Below are 12741 nucleotides of genomic sequence, written 5' to 3'. Positions count from 1 at the left end.
ATTTAAATGATAAAAAAAGAAAACACTAACAAGTTTCTATTTGAGGCAGCAAAAGCAGGTCCTAACATCCAGTTCATTGGGTGGCACCTGGCACCACAGAACCTTGTGTGGTATTCCCTGGAGCTCATGCAAAGATTCAGGTAGCACAAGAAATAGCACAGCACATGACTGTCTTTCCACAATTTTAGAGGGGCCTCTCTTAAAACACCCCCTAGAATCTGGAAAGATAAGCCTCCACTTGTAAATAAATTTTCACTGCATTCCAATTTAGGGCAGACTTTACACACTGATTCTGGAAATTCTTCAGCTCTGCTCCCATACCTGTCTTATAAGCTCTTTTTGTATGGTAGACATATCTAATAAATTGTTTGGGCTATATAGATCACAACAGGAAGTCCAGAACTCAGTGCTGAAATTGAGAGTCAAGTGTTTACTAAAACTTTAAATATAAATTGGACTTTCCATTATCTCAGCTAGAAGCAATATAACAAGTGACAAAAATCTATATTGGCTCAGTAAACAAATTAACATGAGAATGGTTGTGAACTGAAATTATGAATTTTGAAAATTTTGAAAATGCCTTCTTTATAAACAATTTTTCCTGGGAAAATGCAAATGTAGTATTAGACAATGTTTGGCTATAAAATAGATACTAATTGTGAAGAAAGGCAAGATCTACCATTTTCATATTGACCCAGCCATAAACATGAGCACCTCTTTTTCAGAGAGGTTCTCAAAGTTGCCACTGAAACTTGAACCCATGTTTCCAGGGAGAATGAGGATACCGTTTTCTTTGCTACTGTCAGGTTTTCTTCACTCACCTCAGGAAATTTCTTTTTCTGCACATATTCCATGGTAGCAGCATCAAAGTACTTGGAATAGCCCTCATTGAGGCTGTAAATCTTTCCTTTCTTTTTAATCTTGACATTTTTTTCCACTAGGACAAATTCACCAAGAGCCTAGAGAGATTAAGACAACAGGATGAAAATAAATGCCAGGAAATAGAAGCTGACAACATACTCCCCAACAATCAGAGAATATTAGTGGATATGGGCTTGCTGGAAGAGCCAGGAGTTTGTGAAGTGTCTTCAGTCCAACCACTGAGTTCTATATAAAACAGTGACAAATAAGACTATGCATAGGAAGCTCAAACAGTACTATCACAAGAGTTAAAATATGTCAAAGGAATGAGGAATCTTCTATAATTTTCATTGTATATTAGGTTATTCATCTCAATGGAGGCTCACTGTATTATCCCCTAAGTTCTCATTTTGAATTGAATCCTATTGTTTCCAGGAAAATTGAGAGTAAGAATTTACACAGCTAGGTTTTTTATAAAGGTAGGGAATGTAGTTTGACCACTTGTTGTGGTACAGTTATTTTATAAATCTTTAATTACACATTCTTGGAAAGCATTAAAATTTCAATGACTCTTACAAGGGAAAAAGGAGAAATATCTTCAGTCAGAAGATGTATTTACTCATCATAAGAAATAATTCATTATGGTTAAGTCCTGAGAATTATTTTTTTGAAAATGTGCCCAACTTATCTAGCCATTGTGGTCTCTATCTTTGTGATGTCTCACGGGTATATGAGTGCTGGTGATATTGATCACCATGTATATGATTGACTGGTTGTAGATGTTACCTTAAAAGTCTCAATGTTTTAATAATCAAAACTGCATGGTAATGGAACAAGAGCACATACACAAACTAGTGGATTCAAATAGAAAACCCACAGGTCTATGGACAGGTAATCTTTGACAAAGGAGCAAAGGAGATACAATAGAACAAAGAAAGCTTACTCAACAAATGATGCTGAGAAAACTGGGAAACTACATGCAAAAAAAGAAAAATGAGACTATATTACTACCTTGCACCATGCACAAAAACCAACTCAAAGTGGATTAAAATCCTAGATATACAAATGGAAACCATAAAATACCTGGAAGCAAAAATGGGTGAAACTCTACACAACATACACCTCAGTAACATCTTTAAAGATAAAGCATCCAACACAACGATAATGAAGGAAAGTATAAATAGATGGCACTACATCAAGTTAAAGAGCTTCTGCATAGAAAAAGAAACATTACAAAATCAGATATCCCACTGACTGGGAAAAAAACTTTCTCACACAAAACTAGAGATAAAGGATTGAACACAAAGATATACAAACAACTCATGAAACTGAACAAAAATACAGTAAAAAAAAATCTAAAAATGGGCAGAAGAGCTAAAAAGACACTTCTCCAAAGAGGAAATGAAGATGGCCAACAAACATATGAAAACATGTTCAACATCACTTGTAATAGGGAGATGCAAACTAAAACCACAATGAGAAACCACCTCACCCCAGTGAGAATGGTACATCTTCAAAATAGCAACAACAAATGTTGGCAAGGATGTGGGGAAAAAGGAACTCTCCTGCACTGCTGGAATTCAAACTAGTATAACCACTATAGAAAACTGGAGGTTTCTCAAACTGCTAAAAATGGAACCTCCATGACCCAGCAATCCCAGTCCTAGGTATCTACCCAAAAGACACAAAAACACTGATTCAAAATGACAGCTGCACCCCCGTGTTTATTGCTGCTTTACAATAGGAAAGACATGGAATCAGCCCAAATGTCCAAAAGTAGATGACTGGATCAAGAATATGTGGTACAGGCCCTCCCTTGTGGGGCAATGGGCTAAAGCACTGCACTGAGAAGCTAAAGCCACTTCCGCATGAGTTCGATTCCTGCCTGCCCCGGAGGTGACCACATGGCGTGGCAGACCTCTCCTGACCCGCCCGCTGCTCCACTCAGCAGTGTACTTCGTCGATCTGCCTGTTCTGCTCCCCGCTCTGTCTCTGGTGAAGCCTCTCACCGCCCCTGAGCCTCTGGCCTGTACCCCAGTTCTGTATGTACAAATAAATAAATCTTTAAAAAAAATAGAATATGTGGTACATATACACAATGTAATATACTTAGCAATCAAAAAGATAAACACATGCCTTTTGCAGCAACACGGATGGAACTGGAAGGGATCAGGCTTAGTGAAATAAGCCAGAAAGAAAAGAGAAAATGCTGGATAGTTTCTCTCATAGCAGGAGTATAAAGGACCAGAAGAGAAAATAATAGTAATAATGAACAACTATATACCAGAGACATTTTATGGGGGTGGAGTTGGGAATGGGATCAAAAATGGAGGGGGGTAGTGCACTGGACTATGGTAATGGCACAAGGGTGATTTGGTGATGGGAAGCCCACAGGGATTACAACTGAGATGGAAAAAGTCACAAAATGATGTAAAAATAAACTATTATATGATTTTTAAAAAATTTTAAATGTCTCTAAGTCACTAGAAGGAAAATCAGGGTCTGAAAATTTATTTGATTCATTTCCTTCAAAACTGGAGGAAATTAAAATCTTCCAGGATGGCAGTTTACAAGTGCCAGAAACATTAGAAGCTTCCTAATGAACACACACAGCACACCCAGAAAAAAAAGACACAAGACTGCAATATCTGAATTAAGACAGTGACAAGGATGCTCAATAACAATAACAACATTCCTATCTTCTGCTAAACATGACTGATGATTGTTTCTTAAGTAATCTACTCTCTCTTTAAATTCCCAACTCCTAAATAAAAAGTGTTCAATATAATAATTAATTTCAGTCACTTCTTCCCAATCTAGAAAGACTCTCTCTTTATTAAAGCTTCCTTAGAATCATCAAATAAAATCCATGTATTACAAATCCTAGTATCCATGTATTAATCTCTCCTAGTGGACTACTCAGGAATATATTGTCCTTTATCACTATCCAACTTTTTTGTTGTTGTTACATAGTACGTTCTTGATGGTCTCTGGTCATGAGATTGCTGTGAGAACTTTTGTTGAGAATCAGCACAGCATGGAGTTTTGCTTATTATAATTACTCTAAACTCATGGAAGAATTATCTCTTCCTGAGAGATGTGAGTCTGGTAATAGTCAAACCTGGGCCTCCTTTACTTCAACATCAGACACCTGACCTAGCTTGGAAATGTATATACTCCTCCTTGATTCTAGAATCTGAGCAAGAGGCACAGAATCACAGGTAGTGTACAGATAAGACTGGTCATGCAATGATGCCATTCCTGTGATTCTTGCATCCTGTCCCTCTAGGTTTGCCTACTCCCAGCCTTGATCCTCAGCTTTTTCATTAATGTAGTAATATCCCTTATTTAATTGAGTTCTCTCTCCCTTAATGCAGCTTGTCTAAACAATGGTATTCACATTTTCATCTACCTCTGGGCCTGGGTATGGACATAGTATATCCCAGGAGAATGGTTCCCTACTGTTAGACTGAGAGGATCATGGAGCCTTACCCTACCTTCAAACCACTGATTATTTAGGTGATCTATCACATAATGCTAAAATAATACAGACACACCTCTCTTTATTATGTTCTGCTTTACTGAAATTTGCAAGTATGCCTTTGCTAATACAAAAGCAAAAAATAGATTATAATTTGTTGAAGGCTAACATAATGATGAGGACTTTTAAGCAATGAACTTTTTTAAAAAAATTCAGATATTGGCATGTACATTGGGGTTCTTCCAGATATAAGCTAATGTACACTTATACTACAGCACATCAAAAACAATTTTTAAAGATTTATTTATGCATACAGAACTGGGGTACAGACCAGAGGAGTAGGGATAGTAAGAGGGTTCACCAGAGACAGAGCAGGGGGCATAACAGGCCAATGACAAAGTACACTGCTGAGGGGAGCAGTGAGTGGGTCAGGAGAGGTCTGCCACTCCATGTGGGTCACCTCCCTGGCCGAGAATCAAACTCATGCTAAAGTGGTTTAGCTTCTTAATGTTGTGCTTTAACTGGCTGCATCACCAGGGAGGGCCCCTGAAAACAGATTTTAAATGCACTGGGAAACAAAAAAGAAATTCATATGACTCACTTTATTATGTATTATTTAGCTTTTTGGTGATATTTGCTAAATTGTGGGATCTAGAACAGACTATTAAATATCTCTTAGGTGTGCCTGTACTTAATTATTATGTATCAAATCCTTGTCACTCAGAAACAATACCTACTATTTGTAAATGAAAATCTTGACATTGTGGTTTAAGCTGTAATAGAGTTTGATTATCATGGTTGGTATTTCTGTGACTGAACAAAATGTATGGTTGGACAAAATTAAATTACCAGTCATACAGTCTCATATATCATGCAAATATTGGTTACATCTACCAATAACTGTCCTGGAGAGGTTCAGCCTATGTAGCCTACAAGCCACCTTCCAAAGTATTTCCAACTATATCTGCCATAAGCTACTTCAAGTCAACTTCATAACCAGGACCTGAGGTTTACGTACTGAATCTTTGTTCAAATATCCTGAACAGTAGGGTTATATGACCCAAATGGCTTTCTGATGTAGACAAATTCAAGCCTACCTATACCAACACTGAAGATGGAAAGCTGAATCTGCAGAATCCTTTGTTAGGTATCTGAGTCTAAGTTAACTCTCTATTTCAGGAATATTCTTTTTTTAATTTTTATTATGGAGTAATTTTTAATAATATTAATATTTACTTATTCATACAGACTGGGTTACAGGCCAGAGGCACAGGGGTAGTGAAAGGATTCACAAGAGACAAATGGGGAGAAGAACAGGTGGATTGATGAAGTACACTGCTGAGTAGGTGAGACTGGAGAGGTCTGCTGCACCATCTGGATCACCTCTAAGTCCAGGGATCAAATTGCAACTGCAGCTCACTTGTAGTGCTACATTTTAACACACTGTGCCACTAGGGAGGGTCTCAATAATATTCTTAGGGATATTTAGCTTGCACTCTGAGAAGTTCACTCAAAATTCATTCTGTCATTATAGCTAAGCACAAGTCAGTGTGAGAATAATTGCTGGCCCCACCAATAGCCATAAAATTATTTACCCATACTGTGCTTCCTTTCTTTATTTGAAAGTAAGAATTTCATAAGACTAACTCCTAGGGATGTTTGAGCTCTAAACGCTACAAATTGCTTATGATAGACACTTTCCCACCACTCAATAACTGCTGTATAGCTGCTAGTTAATATTCTAGAAAAAATTTAAAAAGGAAATTGTAGTACAGGCAGACAACAGGGTGGACCAAGTGGCCTGGGGGATTGAGAAGCTGTGAGGCTTCCAAGTCCCTGCTGAATCTTTCCTCTGGCTTATCTCTGTTTCCCTCTCATGATCTCTTCTAGCAGCCATCCTCATCCTCTGCCACACACCTTCATATGCTCAGTCTCTCAGCTCAGTTGACCTACTTACACATGCCCACTCCATACTCCAGGTGTCCACTATCAGGCATGCATATCCTGAATTCAATTTCCCAAGTATCTGCTACATTCAAGGCAATAGTTGGTAGCCACAGAAGCCAATGGTGCAAACAACAGAGCAAAGTTCATTTACCCCAAAGGTTAGCTACTGTCTGAGAGTAATATGTGTAAACTTTAGAATTTCTCATTTTACCTCTTTTTCATAAATATGTAGAAATCATGGCATCAACAAACTGATTTAGTCATGTATTTTGATCCTCTAGGAAAAGTTATCTTTGAATAGATACTGACTTGCATACGGTAAATTTTAGTTCAACTCTGTTCTAGAACTTTTTCACCCTGCTCCTTCCCCACCCTGACACACACATACACCAGCATGGAGACTCCACAGGGTTAGAATGTTTGTCTGATTAGTGCTGTATACTCACGGTGATTTGGAGCATACCTGATGAAGATGTTTAATAAACATAAGCACATTAACATTAAATTTAAATATAAACCTTTAACTTTGAATGATTAAACACTGGAAATTTTGAGGTGGACTTTGATAAAAATTATTTGGGTTTTCATAAGACCTTGCAATACTTGGCAAGGGATAAGTAAACACTAAGCATTTAAAAGGGAACTTCTGTAAGTTACAAATGTTTTCTAAATTTCTTCTGAAATATTTTTTATTTTTTAAAAACCTTAGGCATTGTTATTGAAGTACAATAGGTTTAAGAGAGAGAACACTAACAATAACAAAAGAATAGTATGAACAATTGTATTCTAACAAAATAGATTATTTCCTACACATAATATTGGTGGAATTCACAAGTGAATGTATTGAGTCTAAGGAGCATTTTTCATGCACACTTACTAGGAAGTCTCAGCTGTTCTTTTTGAACTCTTATGATTTTAATCAATTATTTCTTCCTTCAATTAGCATTTTGCCATTCTACCCTGAGATTACCATTCTACCCTGGGATTCTATTCCTTTCCTTCTATTGATGAGAATTTTCTCATTGTGGAGAATGATGCAAATAATGCAGAATCTACCAAAACGGTTTTCTACCACTTGTTCCTTCCGATGGGAATAACATATATTATAAGTTCTCCAATCCACACTGTCCAGTAGGGTAGCCACTAGTCACAGCTACCTACAAAATTTAGAGAAAATGAGATAAATTTTCATAGCCAAGACTTGTACATGAGACCTGAAATAATCAAATACATAGAAAAAAAACACAACCCAAACACTATACAACATTGACTTCAGTCAAGTTTTGAGGACTCAACTCACAAACAGTAAAGGAAAAAAAAAGATAAATAAATGGACCACATGAAACAAAAGAATTCCACACAGTAAAAGAAACTATCACTAAAATGAAAACATCACACAGAGATATAAAAGAAAATATTTGCACATCATTTATCTCACAAAGGGATGATATTCACATCTACAAAGAAATCATGTGACTCAAAAATAACAACAAAATTAAAAAAATAGAAGGAAGATCTAAAAGAAACTTCTCAAAAAAAAGACATACAGATGGCTAGTGGACACATAAAAAACATTCAGCACTTGTCATCAGTTAAATACAAAACAAAACTACTGTGAAATGCCATTTCACAACTGTGAGAATCATCCATGTCAAAAAGAACAGAAACAACAAATGTTAGCAAGAATGTGAAAAAAAGAAACCTTCAGCACTGTTGTTGGGAATGTATACTGGTGATCCTACTCATAGGTGTCTACCTGAGTAATACATAAACACTAACTCTAAGGGATAGATACACTCCTATTTCCCTTGCAAAAAAATTATAGAAGAAAGCTAAGTGCTCAAGAGCAGATGGGTAGATTAATAAATGGTAGATGAAGTCTTTTTTTGTAAAAACTTGGATGAAACTGGCCCTCCCTGGTGGCGCAGTGGGTTAAAGCACAGCACTAAGAAGCGTAAGTCACTTCAGCATGAGTTCGATCCCCGCCTGCCCTGGAGGAGATCCACATGGCGAGGGAGACCTCTCCTGACCCGCCCACTGCTCCCCTCAGCAGTGTACTTCGTTGATCTGCCTGTTCTGCTCCCCACTCTGTCTATGGTAAATCCTCTCACCCTGCAAATCTCTGGCCTGTACTCCAGTTCTGTATGAATAAATGAATAAATCTTAAAAAAAAAAAAACTTGGATGAGACTAGAGGGGAGTGTACTAAGTGAAATAAGTCAAATGGAGAAATATAAATACCAAATTATTTAACTCACAAGTGGCATCTAAGGAAATAAAGCAAAGCAAGGAAAAGACAGACAAATCTGACTGTAAATTGGGGTAAAGTGGAGAGCAAAGTGAAGTGAGACACAATGATGAGAAGTAAGGGGTAGTTACATACATCTGGGGAGGTATGATCCTAAATGCATGAATCTTGTGCAGTGGTGAAAACACATGTTAACTTTTTTTAATTTTTTAAAAAGAAATAAATGTTCAAATCCAGTTTTCACATTTATATTATCCACCCTGCAAGTAGATAAATCATAAGAGTTTAGTGGTTACTATACTGGACAACAAAGACAACAGAACAGATTCATCACTGAAGAAGTTTTATTTGATTGTGTCTGGATATCAGTGGCATTGGTATTGGTATTGAATTTTTAGATAATAAATTATTTAAGGACAAAACTAAACAGATACAACTGACCCTTATAGTATACCACAAATATCTTCACCTTAAAAAGGTCTTTAATGTTTTTAATGATGGCATTGGCTTCCTAATTAAGACTCTCTGGTCCTAAAAGCAAGTATTAGGAATAATCAGTAACTGCTCCCCAGTAACCGGAATTAAAGCACAGTGGCTTATGGAGTCCAAGTGCTAATGTCATCATATTGGAGACTTACTGGGTCAAGCATGAAAAGGTCCACTCCTTGTCCTGTGGAAAGAGCCAGCAAAGTTGCACTACCATAGAGGGCATATCCTGCAGCCACAATATTACGACCAGTCTGTAGAGCATCCTTTTCAGAAGGCTCATCCTCTGAGATCTATGGAAGAAAGAAGGAAGTACAGTTCTCAGAATTTCAAACAACAGCAAAGGCATCTGCAGGAAATGAGTGGTTAATGTTGTGTTAATGAATGGTTGTAGTACAACCACTGCCGAAGCCTTCTTGGATTATTCTATGCTTTCTGAACATAATTTCCTGCATCCTGCCAAAAAAAAAAAAAAAAGCACCCCAATGGCCAGAGTCTCATCTGCTAGTCGGACTGACCTGTGACTCCAGAGATGCCAGACTCCTATGGAGAAAAGGAGGTCCCATGGTCTGAGCTTGCCTAGTGGTAAGTCAGAAGATGAAGCAACAGTGGAGCGTCCCATAGCCCCATGGGATCAGGTTGTTGGGCCACACAAATAATGGAATTTACTATGTATCAACCACACAGCCAAGTGGAACTGGTAGACTTGGGAAAACAGTTCTGTAGGAAACCAGGAGAGCCCTTGGCAGCCTGGGTGCTGCATTTGTGGGATATAAGGGTGGGTGGAATTATTTGCACGGCCCAAGAGATGTAGAAGTGATCTTGCATCCATCATTGAGATAGTGGCTGCAAAACAGTAGGTTGTGTGATCAAGGTAATCACACTCCATTGGGTTGGATAATGCCTGCTGTACATGTAGCATAGCCTGATGCAGGAGATGTGCCAGATACAGTGAGCAAATGGCAGATGTATACTTCGAGAATTGGGAATACGGCAGGCCATGTTTAATGTGAAAACATGGTTGATGACAAGTGTTTCACAGCAGAAATGAGGATTTGGCACTAAAAAGAGCCCCTTTGGGCCTTCCCCCGTGGTGCAGCGGGTTAAGGCGCAGAACTAAGAAGCTAAAGCCACTTCCTCATGAGTTCGATTCCTGCCTGCCCCGGAGGTGACCACATGGCGTGGCAGACCTCTCCTGGCCCACTCCCTTCAGCAGTGTACTTCGTGTATCTGCCTGTTCTTCTCCCAATTCTGTCTCTGGTGAAGCCTCTCACCACCCCCTGAGCCTCTGGCCTGTACCCCAGTTATATATATATATATATATATATATATATATATATATATATATATATATATATATATAAAGTGTCCCTTCATCCTTTATGGCAATTCTAACACACTATGTGGGACATCAAATATGTCCCACATATCACCACAATGACAGCCATCTCAGCAAATGACGCCTATGAAACCTGAGTTACCCTTCCCTCTTTTACCTTCATCCTCACCCATTATATCCAGTCAATCACTAAGTCAAAACAATTCTGGCACCCACACTTCAAGTTGCATTGCCCTCTTTTCTACCCTCACCATTACCACTTGATCTGAGCAGCCACCAACACCTCCATGCTTGCTCCACTAATTTCCATGTCACTTCTCTGTTGAAACCACAAATTCAGCAGTTGGAAGACAAATCCAGTCATCATCTGATGGACATCGTTCTCCAAAGGTTAATGTACCATATTAACCCATCCAAGGGTTGCCATGAAGGACTTATCTCCTAGAAGCCTGGGCAGTTTTCTCTGGTTCTCAGCAGGTGTATTTAATTCCATGCCATAAATATGAAAGCATGAGCCACAGTGTGACAGCTGAGGAAGATATTTTCTCATTTAAAAACCACACAGGGATCTGATACAAAAAAAAAAAAAACCCGCCCAAGCCTCAGATCCACTCTCAGATATGTAAGTGGCTATTCCTGTCTATTTTTGTTTCTTTCCTTCTCTTGGAGACAAGTTTAACTTCTTATAAAATGGGGTATACCCCAATGTGTGGGGGAAAATAACACAGAAAGCAGGATCTCATACAGATACTCTTAAAAGTGGCAGGCTACAAGGTAACAAGGCAGCAGTTAGAAGATCTCTTGATAACCATCAGAAGAGATACCCCTTGGTATTAAGGGGTAAGAAGTTTGGAATTAAATAATTGGGGAAATGTAGAGGAATGGCTAAGGCAATAAGTAAGCCCAGTAAATATTCTCACCTCTTCACATGGAATCTGTGTCAATTAGCACTAAGATCCATTCAAGGGAATAAGAAGGCATCACATCCAGATGTTCCCTAATTTGTCCTCCTCTTCCCTCTCCTGTGCCGATATCACAGTATGCATGAGGTCAAGATCTAAAAGCAGGACTACCAACTCTAGCAGATTTTGAGCCACTCATAGAAAAATGATTTTGTGAAAAAAAATCAGAGGGAAAAAATGAGTTTGTGTAAAAAAAAAATGCTTAAAGCTTTACCAGCTAGTTGTTTGAAGAGGACAACATTGTGCCTGATACTAGAGTTTGCCATTTTCTGTTTTTACAGAATTGTTAAAATTATAAGAAATGAATATAATAGGATTAAAAGCTTCATGTCAAACAGCACCAACCCACTGCAACTGGCTGTTTGAGTGGTTGCTGCTGGTCTCAGCAAGCAGCTGCCTGGAACTTTGTTCTAGTGCTAGAATCATTTCCATGTCTCTACTGTCTTTCCGTTGTTGGGTAAAACTGGACTTTTCCTTTACCTACTTATATGCATGGAATGGATGGGGACATACTGTATTTCCCTGTATTTTCCTGTTCTAGCTGCCCAGACAGTTTAAGAAAAAAATACCTGCTAAGTTACTTTAGACTTGCTACAAAATGCTGATAAGTTGAGTAAAAACTTCTGAATTGATTATTGAACCTGTAGAAATTAAGTTTCTTATTAAAATTAATTAACCTGGTATGTAAATTCTTTGAGCTAAATCCCAAAACTCAGAATCTAGGAACAGACAGATTCTAGTAAACAAACAAAAGAAAAAATTAATCTATCTCTTCTCTTGTACTTGGGGGGAAATTGTCTTTTTACTTTAAAATGTGCTTTGTTTCAGTGAGATAGAATAGAAATAGTATAAAGCCAAATGGTTATTTCTTAAAAATACAAACTCAAAAATGTTTTCTTATCTAAGAAAGTTAGTAAAAACTTCTGGTCTTTACAATTGTTGTGGTCTTGTGTTGGTAATGGTTAAAATTAGACAATGATTTATGTAAGGATTTTATTTTCAATCAATTAGAAAACCCCTTGATGTAAAGGATATTAAAAACTTGGTTAAATAGATGTGTCAAATTTAAACTAAAACCAAAGTTCAAGCCAAAGAGTCACTCTTAAAAATACAAGGCTTTCTGCTCAGCTGGGAGATTTCAGCCCTCTGGCACTCCCCTGCACTCCTGTGGGGTGGGGAGTATCCCATCCCCACAACAGAGGCCAGAAGACTTGGGAGTCAGAAAAGCTCACACTACTTAGAGTGTAAACAAAGCCAGCCACCAACTCAGCCAAAGGCCCAGCCCCAGGAAGACCTACAACACATCTAATTCATCATAACCACCACGGGCACACCAAGCATAGAGGGAACCTGGGACATCCGAAGGCTACATGATCAACGACACCTTCCAAAAACACGGCCTCAACGTGTTACTAGAA

At 38.1% G+C, this 12741-nt stretch overlaps 1 protein-coding gene across 1 annotated transcript in view; it reads right to left on the bottom strand.

Moving 5' to 3' along the window:
* Positions 1-12741, bottom strand: part of FBP2 (fructose-1,6-bisphosphatase 2) — a 52896-nt gene that overhangs the window by 7876 nt on the left and 32279 nt on the right. Inside the window, exons 4-5 of the mRNA XM_004684922.1 lie at positions 9175-9315; positions 822-959 (exon numbers count right to left, since the gene is read on the bottom strand). Of these exons, the coding sequence (XP_004684979.1) occupies positions 822-959; positions 9175-9315 (279 nt within the window). The remainder of the gene's footprint in view (positions 1-821; positions 960-9174; positions 9316-12741) is intronic.

The sequence above is a fragment of the Condylura cristata genome, unplaced genomic scaffold, assembly GCF_000260355.1.
Source record: "Condylura cristata isolate star-nosed mole 26May11 unplaced genomic scaffold, ConCri1.0 scaffold00017, whole genome shotgun sequence".
In the NCBI taxonomy this organism is placed as follows: Eukaryota; Metazoa; Chordata; class Mammalia; order Eulipotyphla; family Talpidae; genus Condylura; species Condylura cristata.
Note: the sequence above shows the minus strand (reverse complement) of the source record. Positions and strands in the feature narration are given on the sequence as shown.